Raw genomic sequence first — 20,296 nt, 5'->3', positions numbered from 1 at the left:
CAGGATGGTCTCGATCTCCTGACCTCGTGATCCGCCCGTCTCGGCCTCCCAAAGTGCTGGGATTACAGGCTTGAGCCACCGCGCCCGGCAAGAATTGTATATTTACTGCTGCCCTTCGCGAGCAAGCCTGAGAAGCGCGGGCTCGACATCTCCGCGCGCCCCAGCCGGCGGCCCCCAAGGCAGGCGACGCCGGAGCACATGTCCTGAGGCCCAGGACCGTGGTCAGCCGCTTTCGCACGTGGGTGCCCAGCAGAGGGCGCAGCCGGCCAGCCCCGCAGCGAAAGATCGCCGAGTGCCGCGTCAGCGATCAGGCTCCTTGCTCTCGCCGCCTGCCAGCTGCTCTGAGTCAGCAAACCAGAGAGGCGAGGACCTCCCATTTTCCTAGACAGAACAAGTGGGCGTTGGGGGCACGGGTGAGTGTCAAGAACAACCGACCCGGAAGCGAAATGAGGGGGAACTTCCGTTCTTTGTTCTGTCCCCGGTGTGTGGGTCTGTGACAGGGTCCAACAGGCCCTGGTCCGTGTCCGGTCCCCCAAATCTGTCGTCCCGGTCCCCCAGGGTGAGTCCACGCGTCCCCGGGTCTCGCGGTGAGACGGAGGCTGTGGTCGCTGGGGAAGGGGGTGGTGTCTGTGCCTCTGCGGCCCTTAGGGCTCCCCGGCCGGCCCGGAGCAGGGTGCGGGGAGGCGCCCCTCTGTCCCTTGCAGCCCGTCCTCTACTCCGCTTCCCCAGGGATCCCCCTAGCCTAGCGGGACCCTGCGTAGGGGTTAGTAATGGGGCTCTGGTTCTGGTTTTGTGACTTAAACGGGGCCCCAGCTGGAGCGTTTAAAAGTTTCAGCAGAGTGGTAGGGGCGCCTCTCTCGAAAGCAGCTAATGACAGCGACCCTAACTTGATACTTCCAGACTTTTTATTTGATGTTAACACAGTAATTCGCGTCCGTGACAGGAGAGGAAGTTTATTTTTACGGAGCTGGGTCCAAGGATCAGAGAAGTTCTGCGAAGCGTACGCAGTTAGCACGAGGGCTGGGAGTGGGTGCAGACTCCGATTCCAGGGATAATCCTGCTGGAGCCCAGTGCATCCAGTGATACACCCGGCTCAGGCTCCGTTTTCAGTTGTATTAGATTCCTGGTTTGATCCTCTCTCTGGAAGTGGGATTGAATCCACATCGGTGTTTACACTTTGAAGGGCTTGTGTAAACTCCAGGAGAAGATAGCAGAGTGATGAACCTGAAACCGATGGACTAATTAGAGGAACTAATTATTTTCTCCAGAAAAGACATCTGTGGAGAGTGGGCACCATTTGATTATATGTGTTTGATGGACAGTCAGGTGAAAGGAGAAGATCCTGTTGTTTAAGCTCTTGTTTTTTTAAAAATTATTTGTTTATTTATTTTTGAGACAGTCTCTCTCTGGAGTGCAGTGGCGCGATGGCGGCTCACTGCAACCTCCGCCTCCCGGTTCAAGCGCTTCTGCTTCAGACTCCCGAGTGGTTGGGACTACAGGCGCCCGCCACCACACCCGGCGAATTTTTTTGTATTTTTAGTAGAGACGGGGTTCTGCCCTTTTGGCCAGGTTGGTCGCCAACTCCTGGCCTCAAGTGATCCCAACCTTGAGATCCCACTCGCCTCGGCCTCCCAAAGTGTTGGGATTACAGGCGTTAGCCACTGCTCCCGGCACTTTTTTTTTTTCCTTTCAAAATTTTTGTGTGTATTAAGGTCTTGCTCTGTTGCCCCCGGCTGGAGTGCAGTGGTGCCATCATGGGTCACTGTAGCCTGGAACTCCTCCCACCTCAGCCTCCTAAAGTGCTGGGGTTACAGGTGTGAGCCACTGCATGTGGCCAGTCATTGAATTAATGTGATGCACTAGGTCTCTGTGAGGTGAAGGTCCAAGGAGATCGATTTTCAGCGAATCACCTGAAGACTTCTAATGGCTCAGCTGTGCAATGTGGATCCCCTGCTGAAGTAGTTGGGAGCACAGTATCTAGCAAGTTAGCTGACAGAACGTTAGAACTTTCTTACCCTGCATGGAGGTGGACCTGAGAAACTACCATTCCCCTTCATCTCTCCATGGGTGCAACACAAATACTACTAGCTGTGGTGGTGGTCTTAATTGGTATTTATTAGCATATAATAAGTATTCTTTTTTTCCTTTTCTCTAAATACCTTGATTAGAAATGAAGTTTAGGGTGGACTCGGTGGCTCACACCTGTAATCCCAGCGCTTTGGGAGGCTGAGGCAAGAGAATCACTTGAGGCCAGGAGATTGAGACCAGCCTGAGCAACATAGTGAGGCTGCATTTCTACAAAAAAAATTTAAAAAAACTCAGCCAGATGTGGCAGTGCACACCTTCAGTCCCAGCTCCTTGGGAGGCTGAGCTGGGAGGATCACTTGAACTCAGGAGTTTGAGGCTGGAGTGAGCTTAAACTCACCGCACCCCAGCCTGAGCAGCAAAGTCAGACCCTGTCTCACATGGAAAAAAAGAAAAAAGATGTTTGCATGAATATTTTACATTCCTTTTTTTTCCCCCTTAATCACACAGCATTGGCATCAACAAAAGTCAGAATTCCCGGGAACTTGAAGAGAGGCTGCTAAATTCCCAGTAATTGCTCCTTTGGCCTTCTAGGGACTGACTTCAAAGAAGGAAGGAAATAATCAGGCAGGTAAAGCTTTCCGTGTCTCGTTCTCACTGCCAGGCCATCTATCGCGGTCCCCAGGGGCAGCACCAGGGAGTGAGGCTGGCAACAGAGCAGGGGAAGGGCCCCGCCTGGACCTGAAGCCATGGGGGCACAATGGAGAGTTTTCTTTCTGTGAGAAACACTGTTTACTGCTCCAGACACTGGGTGCTTGTTCTCAACAATATGCCTTTGAGTTCCAGCTTTGCTTAACCCAGCTGTGAGAGGGAGCATTGCCTTATTCTCTGGAGTCAGACCTTTGACCTGCCTTTCTAGGAGTTTGTACTGAAAGCTGACTTGTTGAGGGTGTCAGCTCATAAATAGCCCTGGAGATTGTAAAGGTGGTTGATAAGAGGATATGATGGTTGGCTCTGAGACACTGTTGAAGGGACCCTGCTGGGAGGGCGATAAGGTGTGTCACCTTGATTGCCAGTGGCCTGGCTTGTGCTTGAGTCAGTGCTTTCCACTGTGTAAGGGCACTGGTATTGAACATTCTGTATCCCATGCTACCCGAAGACCACAGTTGTCCAAACTTGTAATTGACTTTCAAACAGGACTCCTCTTCCTTTGTTCTTTTTTTTTTCTTTTATTCTCTCAAACATTCTTTTTTTTTTTTTTTTTTTGAGACGGAGTCTTGCTCTGTCGCCCGGGCTGGAGTGCAGTGGCCGGATCTCAGCTCACTGCAAGCTCCGCCTCCCGGGTTCACACCATTCTCCTGCCTCAGCCTCCCGAGTAGCTGGGACTACAGGCGCCCGCCACCTCGCCCGGCTAGTTTTTTTGTATTTTTTAGTAGAGACGGGGTTTCACCGTGTTAGCCAGGATGGTCTCGATCTCCTGACCTTGTGATCCGCCCGTCTCGGCCTCCCAAAGTGCTGGGATTACAGGCTTGAGCCACTGCGCCCGGCCTCAAACATTCTTTTATCCAACCCTCTTCCTTTGATGCCTTATGTGAGTGTAACAGTCTAATTATGAAGCACATACTTTTTGCATTCCTGATTTTTTTTTACTCCTTGCCGTTGTGTGTTGTGATAGAGTTAGCACTCAGCAAACATTTGGTATGTGAGCAAATGAGTAAAGAGATAATGAGAAGTAGATAAAATCCAGGGTTTTTTTTTTTGAGACGGAGTTGCACACTGTTGCCCAGGCTGGAGTACGGTGGTGTGATCTCGGGTCACTGCCACCTCTGCCTCCCGGGTTCAAGCGATTCTCCTGCCTCAGCCTCCCAAGTAGCTGGGATTACAGGTGCATGTAACACCATGCCCATCTGATTTTTGTATTTTTTCCTTTTTTTTTTTGAGACAGAGTCTCGCTCTGTTGCCCAGGCTGGAGTGCAGTGGCGTGATCTCAGCTCCCTGCAACCTCCGTCTCCTGGGCTCAAGTGATTTTCCTGCCTCAGCTTCCCGAGTAGCTGGGATTATAGGTGCGCACCACCATGCCCAGCTAATGTTTTGGATTTTCAGTAAAGATAGGGTTTCATCATGCTGGCCAGGCTGGTCTTGAACTCCTGACCTCATGATTTGCCTGCCTCAGCCTCCCAAAGTGCTGGGATTACAGGCATGAGCCACCATGCCCAGCCTGGGAGTAGTCTTTTTATGCCAGTAAATGTATATACCTGCTCCTGCATTTTGTTATAAATATTACTCAAAGCGGTGGGGGCAGCCAATGGTGGGATATTGTTGAGGAACTTGGGCCCTTTTTGTGGTCCTTGTGGTAGTCTCATTTCAGGGAGTATATTTACCAGGACCTAAAAGACTAGTCCCAGGCTGGGCATGGTGGCTCACGCCTGTAATCGTAGCACTTGGGGAGGCTGGGGTGGGTGGATCACCTGAGGTCAGGAGTTCGAGACCACCCTGGCCAAAATGGTGAAATCCTGTCTCTACAAAAAATACAAAAATTAGCCAGGCGTGGTGGCGTGAGCCTTTAATCCCAGCTACTTGGGAGGCTGAGGCAGGAGAATCACTTGAACCCGGGAGGCAGAGGTGGCAGTGAGCCAAGATTGCGCCATTGCACTCCAGTCTGGGTGACAAGAGTGAAACTCCGTCTAAAAAAATGAATAAATAAAAGACTAGTCCCAGTTGCCGCATTTCTTCTCACTGTTCCTGGGTAGTCACTGAAATACTAGCTCCCATTTTTCTGTATCCAGGAGGTTTCTTTGAATTATCTTTGAACCTTGAACTTTTGCTTCTGCAGTGCTTCCTCATTCTCCTTCAAAACCTGCTTCCCGCTGAGTCTGCACGTAGGAGACCAGAGAGCACCTTGCCCTTCCATGGAAACTCAGGCCGATCTCGTATCTCAGGAACCTCAGGCCCTGCTTGAGAGTGGTGAGGAATAAGGACTCATTCATTCTATTACTCAGTCATTCAGCAGTCATCCATTGAAATCGCTCTTTCACCAGGTACTAGGCTAACTACTAGAATCCAGACGTGAATAAGACACATTCTTCGTCATTCAGTAACTCACAGCCTAGTGGGGAAGCTGACCGAACAGTAATCAATGACAGCTTGATAGGTTTGATAATTGAGGCAGATTTGTTTTTTTTTTTTTGAGACGGAGTCTTGCTTATTGCTCAGGCTAGAGTGCAGTGGCACAGTCTCAGCTCACTGCAACCTCCGCCTCCTGGGTTCAAGTGATTCTCCTGCCTCAGCCTCCCATGTAGCTGGGACTACAGGCAGCCACTACCACGCCCGGCTAATTTTTGTAGAGACGGGGTTTTTGCCATGTTGGTCTGGCTGGTCTTGAACTCCTGAGCTCAGTGCCTACCTTGGCCTCCCAAAGTGTTGAAATTACAGGTGTGAGCCATCGCACCTGGCCACTGAGGCAGTTTTGAAGGGTTGTGAGTACCTCCCGCGAGATTAAGGAAACCGTGTCAGTCATTCCATTTTTTGGGCATTCTGTGCAGCTGACTTCATAGGCATAGTTTGTGCTTTTTAGGACCATGCTTTTAGAGGAAGCGCTTGGGAATCATTTTGTGGGTCATAGGCAAAAAGATAGAGTGAATAGGAAGCCACTAAAATATATTTTGCGGCCAGGCGTGGTGGCTCACTCCTGTAATCCCAGCACTTTAGGAGGCTGAGGTGGGCAGATCACAAGGTCAGGAAATCAAGACCATCCTGGCTAACACAATGAAACCCCATCTCTACTAAAAATACAAAAAAATTAGCTGGGCATGGTGGCATACGCTTGTAGTCCCAGCTACTCCAGAGGCTGAGGCAGGAGAATTGCTTGAACCCGGGAGGCAGAGGTTGCAGTGAGCTGAGATCGTGCCACTGCACTCCAGCCTGGGCGACAGAGCGAGATGCCGTCTCCAAAAAAAAAAAAAAGAATTGCAGAAAAAGATAAGAGATCCAACATATAAACAGGAAACATTTTTAGTGTACAGATTTGATCTGGGGTGGAGAGAAAGGAGCTGTGGGCATTGTGTTTCCAGTTAGGGTTGGGGTGGAGCTGCTGGTTTTTCTCTGGTCTAAGAACTTCATGCTGGGTGCAGTGGTGCACACCTGTAATCCCTAATCCCACCTACTTGGGAGGCTGAGGCGGGAGGATCACTTGAGCCCAGCAGTTTGAGACCAGCCTGGGCAACATAGCAAAACCCACCTCAAAAAAAAATAGACCGTGCAAGAGCAGGGCCGTATGTTTCTGGCCAAACTTGGGTGAATGGACAAGAATGCAGTCATCACTAAGATAGGACTGGGTGGCTTCATTGAGAGAAGAGTGACTGGAGAGAGAAGAGGGGGCCTGGGGCAGACTGGAGGCCAAGAATGACTAGGCCTGTGGCCATCTGCTCAGGCAGGATGGACCCGCTCTGAGTGTGCCTTTGTTGGACACACGAGCTAGCTGCAGAGGAAGCAAACTTAGAAATGTGAGAGAGAGGGTCCTGTGTTGTCCCAGGACCCCGGGAGCTTTCTGTGGGTTGGGAGGTCACAGAGCAGATGGACTCATTCCTGGGCCCTTTTATTGCCCTTCAGCTCTTCCTTCAAAAGTTCCTGCCTTTTCCGACAAGGACAGCCTGGGGGATGAGATGTTGGCAGCTGCACTCCTAAAGGCCAAGTCCCAGGTAAGCTGTGGTTCCCTTCATCCTTTTCCTTTCCATTTTCTGTGCAATGACATCCCATTCAGAGCCTTAAACCCTGATCTCCTCCATCAGGCCCATGGTTCTGTCCTGCTGAATCATGGACCCTCACCTTCCATCTTGGACTCTTGTCTCTCTTCCTCCACCCTGCCCTCCTTTCCTCCCTTCCCAAATGTGCATTTTTCACCCCATCCTCAGTTATTTTTTTGGTGCTGCCATTCACATTCCTCACCGTGAAATTGCATGCCAGCACGTGTTGTTTCAGGAGCTGGTAACCTTTGAGGATGTAGCTGTGTACTTCATCCGGAAGGAGTGGAAGCGTTTGGAACCTGCTCAGAGGGACCTCTATAGAGATGTGATGCTGGAGAATTACGGCAACGTGTTCTCACTGGGTAAGGAGTTGTACCTTCTCTACAAAACTCGCTGGTGTTTCTTTGCTTCTTTGTTTGTTAGTAACAATCTAGTCACTGAAAAGAGCTGTTTCAACAGATTTTTTTTTTTTTGAGGTGCAGTGGCACAATCTTTGCTCAGTGCAACATCCACTTTCCAGGTTCAAGCGTTCCCAGGTTCTCACCTCTGCCTCCCAAGTAGGTGGGACTACAGGCATGCACCACCACACCGGGCTACATTTTGCATTTGTTTTGTTTTGTTTTGTTTTGTTTTAGTAGAGACGGGGTTTCACCATGCTGGCCGGGCTGGTCTCAAACTCCTGACCTCAAGTGATCCACCTGCCTTGGCCTCCCAAAGTGCTGGGATTACAGGCATGAGCCACCGTGCCTGGCCTAAGGATTGACTTAGTCTTGGAAAATTGTAAGAACAATAATCTTAACTCATTTATACAGCAGTTTGCAACTTATAAAGCGTTCTCATATATATTCTTTCATTTAATCTTAACAGTAACACATTAATTGAGGCAGCTAGTATTATTCCTCATTTTACAGGTAAGGAAAGTGATAGCCACCTCACCCTCCAGGTGAGGTGGCTCACACCTGTAATCCCAACACTCTGAGAGGCCGAGGCAGGAGGATCACTTGAGGTCAAGAGTTCAAGACCAGCCTAGGCAACATGGCGGGAGCCTGTCTCTACCAAGTATCCAAAAAATTAGCCAGGCATGGTGGCACACTCCTGTAGTCACAGCTACTTGGGAGGCTGAGGTTGGAGGATCACTTGAGCCTGGGAAGCTGAGGTTGCAGTGAGCTGAGATGGCACCACTGCAGTCCAGCCTGGGTGACAGAGAGACCCTGTCTCAAAAAATAAATAAGTAAATAAAGTGGAGGTGAGGGTAGAGGTCTCAATGCCTTGTGCATGCATGGTCATCGATTGCGCTGATGAGTGGTAAAACTTGGGGCCTAGTCTTTAACTCCAAATCTGGTATCTTTTTTTTTTTTTTGAGATGGAGTTTCGCTCTTGTTGCCAGGCTGGAGTGCAATGGCGTGATCTTGGCTCACTGCAACCTCCGCCTCCCGCTTTCAAGCAATTCTCCTGCCACAGCCTCCTGAGTAGCTGGGATGATAGGCATGTGTCACCACGCCTGGCTAATTTTGTATTTTTAGTAGAGACGAAGTTTCTCCATGTTGGTCAGGCTAGTCTCGAACCCCCGACCTCTGGTAATCTGCCTGCCCCGGCCTCCCAAAGTGCTGGGATTACAGGTGTGAGCCACCGCGCCTGGCCAAATCTGGTACTTTTTCCATTTTATTCTCAGGACTTAATATATAATCCAGAGACTTTTCTGAAGGATTATTGTGTTGTGATCCCCGAACACATGAGGTGCTGCTCTGTGCCCACGTCTCTGTCCTCCCCTTCTCTGCTTCTCTACTCCCCTTCTCTAACCTCTAGGGACCTGTTGCTTTGTTCAGGACCTAGTGCCCCTGCTGCTCTGTAGAAACTTAGAAAGGTTAAGAAATTAGGCCAGGCGCGGTGGCTCATGCCTGTAATCCCAGCACTTTGGGAGACTGAGGCGGGCAGATACTGAGGTCAGGAGTTTGAGACCAGCCTGGCCAACATGTTGAAATGCCGTCTCTACTAAAAATACAACAAAATTAGCTGGGGGTGTTGGTGTGTGCCTGTAATCCCAGCTACTCGGGAGGCTGAGGCAGGAGAATTGCTTGAACCTGGGAGTGGAGGTTGCAGTAAGCCAAGAACATGCCACTACACTCCAACCTGGGTGACAGAGTGAGACCCTGTCTCAAAAACAAAAAAAAAAAAACAAGGAAAATTAAGAAATTAGTTTCTTAACCTTTAGGATGTAGAATTCCTTGTCTCTCACACCACTCTTAGTGGCTGTTTTCCCGAACAGAGCCAGGAGGTGTTCCTAAGTCTCATTTGAGACCTCCCTGTACATTTCCCTTCTCTCCCTGGCAGATCCAGGGTCTGGAATTGAGCTCTGGGACTCTCAGGGTGAGCAGATAAACTCGTCCCATGTCTCTTCCCATGAGCAGAATTCCCATTTCTGAATCCTGCCACCATCTCTCTGCTAGAGTGAGAGGAAGAGCCAAGGGGCCTGGGTTCAAAGGGAACTGAGAGCAGAGAGGTCCTAAAGAGATACCTGTTCAGGTGAAGGAGAAACAGCTGTTCCTGTCCCTAACACACATTACCCTGTCTTTACTTTTTAAAATATCAATAAAGCTAAAAATGCAAATTCTCTGGACCCTTTACATTTATCCTCTGTGCACAGAGTTGCCTTTAGAAACTCCAAAGGAGTGAAGAGACGTCACACACTGAGATTCTTTGCATAGCCTCATGTGCGAGCATAGCCTTTTATGCATAGGGCCCAGAGTGGACTCAGCTGTCTTGCCGTTTCCATGGGCTTGGCATTTGTGGTGTGATGACAGCCGTGATTGCTCTTATGGGACCATGTCGGCCGCTAGCATCCTCCCCCTTGCTCCTTCCTGCGCTGCTATCTCTCCTCACCCTTCCCGCTTTTTCTCACCAACTATACTGTACTTGCTCTCCCTTCTTGCAGTTACTGTGTCCCCAGTTATATCCACTGCCCTGATCTCTCTAAAGGCTTTGTCACTTCATTAAGCAATATGACCTTCCTCTTCTAATACTGGTTCCCTGCCTCTCTACCTGATCCGTCCTCCCCTCCACACACACTCAGCTGTCTCTCCACTTCCAGCTCTGTTCTCCTTGGTTTTGCTCTCTGCCCTGCCCCTTCCCTGTCTCCTTAGCCTGGTTGTCTCATTTTGCCTTAGCTGCACACATATGGGGCAGGCCTTTTTGCAGGCATGTGCTCTTGGCACTGTAAGTATTCATTATGATGATCCCGTCCTGTGATTTTCACTTTTTCTTCCCCAAGGAACAAGTGACATTTGCATTTTTTATTGTGTCAGATCGTGAGACCAGAACTGAAAATGATCAAGAAATTTCTGAAGACACAAGATCACATGGGGTCCTACTGGGAAGATTTCAGAAGGATATTTCTCAGGGTCTCAAGTTTAAAGAAGCCTATGAACGAGAAGTCAGTCTAAAGAGGCCACTGGGGAACTCCCCTGGAGAAAGATTGACCAGGAAAATGCAAGATTTTGGTCAAGTGACAGTTGAGGAGAAGATAACCCCCATGGGAGAGAGAAGCGAGAAATATGACTTTGGGAACAGCTTCACTGTGAATTCCAACCTTATCTCACATCAGAGACTCCCTGTGGGAGACAGACCCCATAAGTGTGATGAATGTAGCAAGAGCTTTAATCGAACTTCAGACCTTATTCAACATCAGAGAATCCACACCGGGGAAAAGCCCTATGAATGTAATGAGTGTGGGAAGGCCTTCAGCCAGAGCTCACACCTTATTCAGCATCAGAGAATCCACACTGGGGAGAAACCTTATGAATGTAGTGATTGTGGGAAAACCTTCAGCTGTAGCTCTGCCCTCATTCTGCATCGGAGGATCCACACGGGGGAGAAACCCTATGAATGTAATGAGTGTGGGAAGACCTTCAGCTGGAGCTCCACCCTCACCCACCATCAGAGAATCCACACTGGTGAGAAACCCTACGCCTGCAATGAATGTGGGAAGGCCTTCAGCAGGAGCTCCACCCTTATTCACCATCAGAGAATCCACACTGGAGAAAAACCCTATGAATGTAATGAGTGTGGGAAGGCCTTCAGCCAGAGCTCACACCTCTATCAGCACCAGAGAATCCACACTGGAGAGAAGCCCTATGAATGTATGGAATGCGGAGGAAAGTTTACCTACAGTTCAGGCCTTATTCAGCATCAAAGAATCCACACCGGGGAGAACCCCTATGAATGTAGCGAGTGTGGGAAAGCCTTCAGGTACAGCTCGGCTCTTGTTCGCCATCAGAGAATTCACACTGGAGAGAAGCCTTTGAATGGGATGGGCATGAGCAAAAGCTCCCTCAGAGTTACGACAGAGTTAAATATCAGAGAGTCCACGTGAAAGAGCCACACACCCATTTTCCTCACTTCCCCTGAGTCTCAAGAGCTTTTGCCTTACTCTAGAAATCTCAACAGCTTAGGATGTGTCCCTTCCAACTCAGACCTTCCATTTTAGAGAATGGGGCAGATTGGGCAAATCGGTGAATTTTACCAGAAATCGCACCAGCCTTGGAAAGTGACAAGGCAAGTGGATGGTGTGCTGGGAACAGAAAGCAGCTCTGGGACCAGTCACCCCATTTAGGAAAGGAGTTTGCACTAAACTTTTTCTCACAGCAGAGGAACCTTTCCAAGGTGGGGACGGAAGCACAGTTGGGACAGAATTTGATGGATTCCTTTAGTTGGAGTCCACGTAGTCAGCACAGACGGCAGTGGAAAGGACGCTCTGGGTCCTGTTATTTGCTAGGGAGGGGAAACAGAGACTCTTTCAAAGTTACTGTTCCTAGTCCAGCTTTAAGTTTCGATAAGGAACATGCTGTTTTGTTTCATGATTTTATTAATTATGGAAATTTGGCATTGAAGGATTATATTATTGAGGGTAGAAGAGATTCCAGAAACATCTTCTGTGATGATGATGTCCTTTAGGGCTCTTGGAGCAGCCAGACCATGTTTCTAAGAGAAACCTGGTGATACTGCCAGGCAGACCCCGCCCTCCCCAGTTGTCCTAGGGCTGAATGGGCAAATCTATCCAAACAGCTAGTAACCGGCTGTGAGGGAGAGGGTCAGAAGCACTTAGCGTTGGCCTCTGATTCGTGTCCTCTCGTCCTCTTCCCACTCCAGTGATGAAAATGATTTTCTCTAAATGCCTGGGTAAGGATGCTTTCAATGGGTAAGGATGCTTTCAAGGAGCTCACTCAGCCTGCCTACCCTGCCCTCTCACCTCTGACATCCGGCCCCAGCAGCCAGACCGCTCCTGCCTCCACCTCTGACTCTTCAGCAGCTGAAGATTAATGCAGATAAAGAGCAAAGCCCAAAAGGAGGGGGGAAAAAAGCGAAGCCCAGAGAAGGCAGGCTGTGCCTGAGCCTGGTGGCAGAGCTCGTTGCTGGCTGAGGATGGCACTCACCAAGTATTCCCAACCGACGGGATGACCTTCCATTGTGTTTTCCCAACCCTGCTCATCCTGTAGCATAAATGAAGTGCACTATTAAACAGAATAGTTTTTCAGAAGAGATCGAGTGTGGTTTTGTGCAATGTTTGGACCATACATTTCAGTTAAAACAAGACATGTTGGCTTGGGTATGGTGGCTCACACCTGTAATCCCAGCACTTTGGGAGGCCAAGGCTGGCAGATCACCCGAGGTCAGGAATTCTAGACCATACTGACCAACATGGAGAAACCCCGTCTCTACTAAAAACACAAAATTAGCTGGGTGTGGTGGCACATGCCTGTAATCCCAGCTACTCAGGAGGCTAAGCCAGGAGAATTGCTTGAACCCAAGAGGTGCAGGTTGCAGTGAGCTGAGATCGCGCCATTGAACTCCAGCCTGGGCAACAAAAGCGAAACTCCATCTCAAAAAAAAAAAAAAAAAAACAAGACACGTTGGTGACTATAAATGGAATCTGAAAGTTGACTTAAATTTTTTTCTTGGCCAGGCGCGGTGGCTCAAGCCTGTAATCCCAGCACTTTGGGAGGCCAAGACGGGCGGATCACGAGGTCAGGAGATCGAGACCATCCTGGCTAACACTGTGAAACCCCGTCTCTACTAAAAAATACAAAAAACTAGCCGGGCGAGGTGGCGGGTGCCTGTAGTCCCAGCTACTTGGGAGGCTGAGGCAGGAGAATGGCGTAAACCCGGGAGGCGGAGCCTGCAGTGAGCTGAGATCCAGCCACTGCACTCCAGCCCGGGCGACAGAGCGAGACTCCGTCTCAAAAAAAAAAAAAAAATTTTTTTTCTTTTTTTGTTTGAGGCAGCGTCTCACTCTGTCGCCCAGGCTGGAATGCAGTGTCGCCATCTTGGCTCACTGCTGCCTCTGCCTCCCAGGTTCAAGCAATTCTTGTGCCTCAGTCTCCAGAGTAGCTGGGACTACAGGTGTGCACCACCATGCCCCAGCTAATTTTTGTATTTTTAGTAGACGGGATTTCACCATGTTGCCCAGGCTGGTCTTAAACTGAGCTCTAGCAATCTGCCGGCCTCAGCCTCCCAAAGTGCTGGGATTATAGGCGTGAGCCACTGTGCCCAACACTAAAATTTCTTTATAGGCTAGGTGCAGTGGCTCATGCTTATAATCCCAATACTTTGGGAGGCCAAGGCAGTAGAATCTCTTCAGACCAGCCTAGGCAATGTGGCAAGACCCTATCTCTACAACAAAATTTAAAAAAAATTAGGGCTGGGCGCCATGGCTCATGCTTGTAATCCTAGCACTTTGAGAGGCTAAGGTGGGCAGGTCACAAGGTCAGGAGTTTGAGACCAGCCTGACCAACATGGTGAAACCGTCTCCTAAAAGCAAACAACAACAACAAAAAATCAGCTGGGTGTGGTGGCCCGTGCCTGTAATCCCAGCTACTCAGGAGACCGAGGGAGGAGAATCGCCTAAACACGGGTGGCGGAGGTTGCGGTGAGCCAAGATCGCACCATTGTACTCCAGTCTGGGCGACACAGTGAGACTCCGTCTCCAAAAAAAAAAAAAAAAAATTAGTTGGGTGTGGTGGTGCACGCTGTGGTCCCAGCTACTCGGGAAGCTGAGGTTAAGAGGATTGCTTCAGCCCAGAAGTTGAGGCTGCAGTGAGTCCCTGTGATTGCACCACCGCACGATGACAGAGCAAGACGGTCTCAAAAATGAAATAAAATTACTTTATAGATTACCGTTTTTTTTTTTTTTTTTTGAGACGGAGTCTCGCTCTTGCCCAGGCTGGAGTGCAGTTGAGCAGTCTTGGCTTACTGCAACCTCAGCTTCCCTAGTAGCTGAGATTATAGGCGCCCACTACCACGCCCAGCTAATTTTTGTATTTTTAGTAGTTATGGGGTTTCACCATGTTGGCCAGGCTGGTCTCAAACTCCTGACCTCATGATCTGCCTGCCTCAGCCTCCCAAAGTGCTGGGATTACAGGCATGTGCCACTACGCCCAACCTATGCAAGTAAGTTTTAAATCTGCCTGTGTTCTCAAGGCTGTAATCCCAGCACTTTGGGAGACCAAGGTGGGTGGATCATGAGGTCAGGAGTTTCAGACCAGCCTGGCCAACATGGTGAAACCTTGTCTCTACTAAAAATACAAAAATTAGCCAGGCGTGGTGGCATGTGCCTGTAATCCCAGCTACTTGGGATGCTGAGGCAGGAGAATCACTTGAACCCAGGAGGTGGAGGCTGCAGGGAGCTGAGATCATGCCACTGCACTCCAGCCTGGGCAACAGAGCGAGACTCTGTCTCAAAGAAGAAAAAAAAATCTGCCCATGTTGTCCTGATGGCCCTCCCAGGCCTCAGTCGTGGGTCTCCAGTGGACTGTAGAGCAGTTACACCTGGACTTTCTACAGTTTCATAGTATGTTTCAAACCAGATCCCACTTTCCCATTTATTGCCCCCTCTTAAAATTTCTGTAAACCTGTCAGGGTCAAAATTTTGTAAGTTTTCTTTGATTATACTCCTCATCCTTCTCCATCTAACCAGCATCAAGCCCTGGGCAGGTTCAGTAAAGCTGGAGTGGAAAGATACTGTTTTCAGAGTTGAGGTTATAGAGGAGATGGGATTTGCAAGTGATGGTAGCGGCAGCTGATACATGTGTCATATACTCTGTCAGCATTGCCTGGCTCTTTTCCAAGTGGTTTTCATGTATTAAATAATCAGCTGGGTGCAGTGGCTCACGCCTGTAGTCTCGACACTCTGGGAGGCCGAGGCAGGAGAACTGCTTGAACTCAGGAGTTCAAGACCACCCTAGCAACATAGTGAGACCCAGTCTCTACAAAAAATAAAAATTAGCTGGGCGTGGTGGCACACATCTGTAGTTTCAGCTACTCAAGAAGCTGAGATGGGAGGACTGCTTGAGCCCAGGAGTTCAGAACTAGCCTAGGCAATACAATGAGACTCCGTCTCTATGAAAAGAAAAAAAAAAAATCCAATACTTGGTGAGGAATGATGGCCTACAGTAAATGAGGCAGAGCTGCTGACGTGAGCAGAGAAAGGGTGTCAGCAGACTCAGTGTGTGTTAAAATGAATTTCTTACACGAGTCCTGAGAACCAAACACCTATGTTATCTCAGAGGGCCCAAATAGCTTCCCGTTCACTCAGACAACAAAGGATGAACTGAGGGCAACACCGCGATTGTTCAGTGACAGCTGCCTCAGCAGGGTTCACAGTAGGAGATTCTGCCACAGAACAGAGTTCCCTGTTGTTAATGGGATGACTGGTCAGCAGAGGCCAGGCGGTGGCACTGAGCTGTCACAGGTAAAGTGGATGCTATTACCATGATGGACAACAAGGCCAGAGTGGCAACTAGGGTGATTTTTTTTTTTGAGATGGAGTTTTGCTCTGTCACCCAGGCTGGAGTGCAATGGCGCAGTCTCGGCTCACTGCAACCTCTGCCTCCAGGTTCAAGCAATTCTCCTGCCTCAGCCTCCTGAGTAGCTGGGACTACAGGCACACGCCACCACACCCAGCTAATTTTTGTATTTTTTTTTTTTTTTTGAGATGGAGTCTCGCTCTGTTGCCCAGGCTGGAGTTCAGTGGTGCAATCTCGGCTCACTGCAAGCTCCGCCTCCCGGGTTCACGCCATTCTCCTGCCTCAGCCTCCCAAGTAGCTGGGACTACAGGTGCCCGCCACCACACCCGGCTCATGTTTTGTATTTTTAGTAGAGACAAGGTTTTTACCATGTTGGCCAGGCTGGTCTCGAACTCCTGACTTCAGGTGATCCACCTGCCTCAGCCTCCCAAAGTGCTGGGATTACAGGTGTGAGCCACCATACGCAGCCTGTTGTTATTTATTTTTTGAGACGGAGTCTCGCTCTGTCACCCAAGCTGGAGTGCAGCAGTGCGATCTCGGCTCACTGCAAGCTCCGCCTCCCAGGTTCATGCCATTCTCCTGCCTCAGCCTGAGTAGCTGAGACTACAGGTGCCCACCACCACGCCCTGCTAATTTTTTTTCTCTTTTGTATTTTTAGTAAAGACGGGCTTTCACCAAGTGAGCCAGGATGGTCTCGATCTCCTGACCTCGTCATCCGCCTGCCTTGGCCTCCCAAAGTGCTGAGATTAGAGGCGTAAGCCACCACACCCGGCCTTATTTTTGTTTAAATATAAATTAAAAAAAAACAATAGAGATGGGATCTCACTATGTTGCCCAGGCTGGTCTCGAACTCCCAGACTCAAACGATCCTCCTGCATCAGCCTCCCAAAGTGCTGGGATTACAGGCAGGAGCCACTGTGCCCGGCCCGCTAGGGTGTCTTGACCCACAGGAATCTGTGGCATTGACTAATAACCTTTGGTGTTCTTAGCAAAAACTTTCAGCCAGCAGGGTGAGGCTTTGATTTATATAAACAAAAAATCCCAAGAGTGGATGAGAAGGCTGATACCAGCTGTTATAATGGGAAATTGCAATCCTTCCGCTACTTTCCAGATCTGAGCCAGTTCTGAGATTCAGAATCCATCAAATCAAGGGGAGTTTGGGTTTTTTTGAAGACCTTCCAACTGTACCACAAGTATATACAATAAATATTTCCCCAAAGGACCTGTGGCTGTTCACTAATGTATTAGGAAAACAGAATGCCCAGGCCTTTTGAGGCTTTTTGATATAGGATCTAAGATGACACAAATCTAAAATTTACCATTGCCCTCCAGACAGAGGTCAGCTGATAAATGGAGTCCTGGCCCAAATCCATCTCAGTGGGCCCAGTGGGAACAGACTCACCCTATGGCCATGTCCCTGAGAAAATAATTGGGATATGTTTAGCAGGGGGATAGATACCCAGCACATTGGTTACTTAACCTGTAGCATAGGTAGGTCATAGGAAAAAGGGTCAAGTGGAAACTCCTGCACACCCTGCCCTTCCCCAGCCAATCAAAGTGGCAAGAAAGAAATATCACACCCTGGCCAGGCGCGGTGGCTTATGCCTGTAATCCCAGCACTCTGGGAGGCTGAGGCAAGTGGATCAGCTGAGGTCGGGAGTTCGAGACCAGCCTGACCAACATGGAGAAACCCCGTCTCTACTAAAAATACAAAATTAGCTGGGCATGGTGGTGCATGCCTGTAATCCCAGCTACTAGGGAGGCTGAGGCAGGAGAATTGCTTGAACCCGGGAGGCGGAGGTTGCGGTGAGCCAAGATCACGCCATTGCACTCCAGCCTGGACAACAAGAGCGAAACTCCATCTCAAAAAACAAAAGAAACAATACCACACCCTGAATGGAACTGAAGTGATTATTGCTGCCCTCAAAGATGCAAAGGACACTCCTTCTGTATGGCTTCTGTAAAAAACAGATGAGTTGTGGCTGGTAATGGTTGTCTGCCACAAACCCATCCACAACAGCTGTGCTGGGACAGTTCAACATGGCCCCTGGCTCTTGGTATGCAGTTATTATCTAGTGAAAGCATTCACTTTATTTTTTTCTTGAGACAGAGTCTCGCTCTGTCACCCAGGCTGGAGTGCAGTGGCGCAATGTCGGTTCACTGCGACCTCTGCCTCCCGGGTTCAAGCGACTTTCCCACCTCAGCCTCCCAAGTAGTTTGGACTACAGGCACCTGCCATCACGCCCAGCTAATTGCATCTTTAGTAGAGACAGTATTTTGCCATTTTGGCCAGGCTGGTCTCAAACTCCTGACCTCAAGTGATCCGACCGCCTCAGCCTTCCAAAGTGCTGGGATTACAGGCATGAGTCACTGTGCCTGACCCCAAATCCAAATTTTCTAAAAGCGAAACCAGTAGGAATAGTTTTCTCCATCTGTAAGTATTCAATAACCAACACATCATTTGTTGTAATAGTCCTGAGGCATTACAAGATGTTACAAGTTTATTCTGAATCTCATTCAATTGTGTTCAATGTGGCTCAATTCTTTACAAATTAAAATTCTTGAATATATGTTAAAAATTAAACAGTCTTAATGTTTCTTCCTTAACTAGACTGGATACACATCAGTTTAACTATGCAAAAGGTAATGCTGGCATGGTTTACTGGGACCCTAAGTGTGGGGAGGGGACTCTGGCTCCAGTGAACTGGCAAGTGTGGAACCTCCTGACACCTTCTGAGGACCTCCTGCCTGTCGTGTTGCTGTGGAGCTCTCACTCCTCAGGCATCCCCTGATGTTGAGTGACACAAACTCTATCACTGGAATCAATGCTGCTGCAACGACAAGACTTCTTCCTGGTGTTCAAATGCTAAAGTTTAACACAACCACGACAACAACACAAGCGCACGTGGCAGTTACAGTGCTTCTCCCTCTCCAGTGTGGACTCGCTGATGTTTGGAAAGATTGGACTTGCTACAGAAGGTCTTTCCACAGTGATGACACCAGTAGGGCTTTTCCCCAGTGTGGATTCTGTGGTGTTTATTGAAGTTGGAGCTGTGGTTGAAGGCTTTCCCACACTCCTTACACTTATATGGCTTCTCTCCGGTGTGGAGTCTCTGGTGGGAGCTGAGGCCTGCGTGCTGACTGAAGCTCTTCCCACATTCGTTACACTGATAAGGCTTCTCCCCAGTGTGGATCCGATAGTGACGAATGAGGCTGCCTTTCCCACTGAAAGCCTTGCCACAATCTTTGCACTGATACGGCGCCTCCTCGGTGTGCATTCTCTGATGTTTAAGAAGGTCTGAGCTCTGCCCAAAGGCTTTTCCACACTTACAGTCGTAGGGCCGGTCCACCAAGTGTGTTCTGTAGTGGAGGGTGAGGTTCGAGCTGTGGCTGAAAGCTTTCCCACACTTGGTGCACACGTAAGGTTTCTCCCCAGTGTGTGTTCTCCGGTGTTTGGTGAGATTTGAGCTATTACTAAAGGCTTTGCCGCACTCAGCACATATATAACGTCTCTCTCCTGGGGTAGGTTTAGTAGGAACTGATTCTCTACCTTTCTTGGAGACTGACTCTTGAAGAGGGGGTTTTGTTCCTTTTTCATTTTCAAGTTTTACGCACTGCCTCTCTAACCTGGCCTCAGGTTTATTGGCGATAATCACAGAAATTATATCCCCTTTGAGCCCATCTGCTTCAGAACCTTTCTGCTCATCGGCTGATTCCTCATGCTGGGTACTCAATCTGCAATCTGAAACAATAAGCAGATTAAGGATACTTCAGTTGTTTCTTGTTCTGAGGAAGAAACTGTTTACCAGAGAAATAGAACCATCAGGTGAGACTGACAGATACTGAAGGATGACTAAATAGAGCTCATGATAGCACACAGATACAAGTAAATCAGCATCCAATCTAGTTTACAATGCTGCACTTCTTTATTTGAGATGGAGTCTCGCTGTCAGCAGGCTGGAATGCAGGTGACCTGGGCTCACTGCAACCTCCAACTCCCTGATTCAAGCGATTCTCCTGCCTCAGCCTCCAGAGTAGCTGGAATTACAGGCACATGCCACCACACCCGCTATTTTTTGTATTTTTTTTTTTTTTAGTATAGATGGGGTTTCGACATGTTGGCCAGGATGGTCTTGATCTCCTGACCTTGTGATCCGCCCACCTCAGCCTCCCAAAGTGCTGGGATTACAGGCGTCAGCCACCAGGCCCGGCCTCCATACCACACTTTCACACAAGCCCCCACCCAAAGCATTAGGATGTGAAGAGAACATGGCTTTTTCTGCCAGAAAAACAACTTCACATACAGAAGGCAAAATGCAGCATATAGGAGAGTGGTAGCCGGGCACAGGAGTTTACGCCTGTAATCCCAGCACTTTGGGAGCTGAGGTGGGAGGAAGGCTTGAGTCTGGGAGTTCAAGACCAGCTGGGGCAACATAGGGAGACCCTATTTCCACAAAAAGTAAAAATAAAAAATTAGGCAGGCATGGTGTGCCCCTGTGGTTCCAGCTACTTGGGATACTGAGGTGAGAAGATCACTTAAGCCTGGAAAGTCAAGGTTGCAGTGGGTCAAGGTGGCAGTGAGTCATGATTGTGCCAGCCTGGGCAACAGAGTGAGACCCTATCTTTTAAAAAATATTTATTGGCCGGGCGCGGTGGCTCAAGCCTGTAATCCCAGCACTTTGGGAGGCCGAGATGGGCGGATCACGAGGTCAGGAGATCGAGACCATCCTG

General features: G+C 49.2%; 2 protein-coding genes across 9 annotated transcripts in view; one reads left to right on the top strand and one right to left on the bottom strand.

Annotated features, from left to right (window-relative positions):
• The first annotated feature begins 428 nt into the window (after positions 1–428).
• Positions 429–12,302, top strand: ZNF3 (zinc finger protein 3). 6 transcript variants are annotated; one of them, XM_011943860.1, is made up of 6 exons: positions 429–559; positions 2,536–2,656; positions 4,859–4,989; positions 6,634–6,722; positions 7,003–7,129; positions 10,070–12,302. In XM_011943860.1, the coding sequence occupies exons 3-6, from the start codon at positions 4,935–4,937 to the stop codon at positions 11,134–11,136; spliced, it is 1,338 nt and encodes a 445-aa protein (XP_011799250.1). In that variant the 5' UTR covers positions 429–559; positions 2,536–2,656; positions 4,859–4,934; the 3' UTR covers positions 11,137–12,302. The 6 variants fall into 6 exon arrangements, with proteins under 6 accessions (XP_011799250.1, XP_011799253.1, XP_011799255.1 ...); XM_011943862.1 differs by having other exon boundaries at positions 431–559; positions 2,536–2,652; XM_011943863.1 differs by lacking the exon at positions 2,536–2,656.
• A 5,746-nt stretch (positions 12,303–18,048) lies between these two features.
• Positions 18,049–20,296, bottom strand: part of ZSCAN21 (zinc finger and SCAN domain containing 21) — a 24,680-nt gene continuing 22,432 nt past the window's right edge. For all 3 annotated transcript variants that reach the window (XM_011943867.1, XM_011943868.1, XM_011943866.1), the window contains one exon: positions 18,049–19,307. In XM_011943867.1, coding sequence (XP_011799257.1) covers positions 18,478–19,307 — 830 coding nt within the window. In that variant the 3' untranslated portion in view covers positions 18,049–18,477. The remainder of the gene's footprint in view (positions 19,308–20,296) is intronic.

This window comes from Colobus angolensis, unplaced genomic scaffold (assembly GCF_000951035.1).
Source record: "Colobus angolensis palliatus isolate OR3802 unplaced genomic scaffold, Cang.pa_1.0 Scaffold222, whole genome shotgun sequence".
Classification (NCBI taxonomy): domain Eukaryota; kingdom Metazoa; phylum Chordata; class Mammalia; order Primates; family Cercopithecidae; genus Colobus; species Colobus angolensis.
This window is presented reverse-complemented; position numbering and strand designations above follow the sequence as displayed.

What these genes read in the sequence shown, in the direction of transcription:
- ZNF3 (XM_011943859.1), top strand. Translation starts at nt 6,838, where the DNA reads ATGGACCCTCACCTTCCATCTTGGACTCTTGTCTCTCTTCCTCCACCC. An exon ending in CGGCAACGTGTTCTCACTGG is followed by an intron (nt 7,130 to 10,069) that starts GTAAGGAGTTGT and finishes TTATTGTGTCAG; the next exon opens with ATCGTGAGACCAGAACTGAA.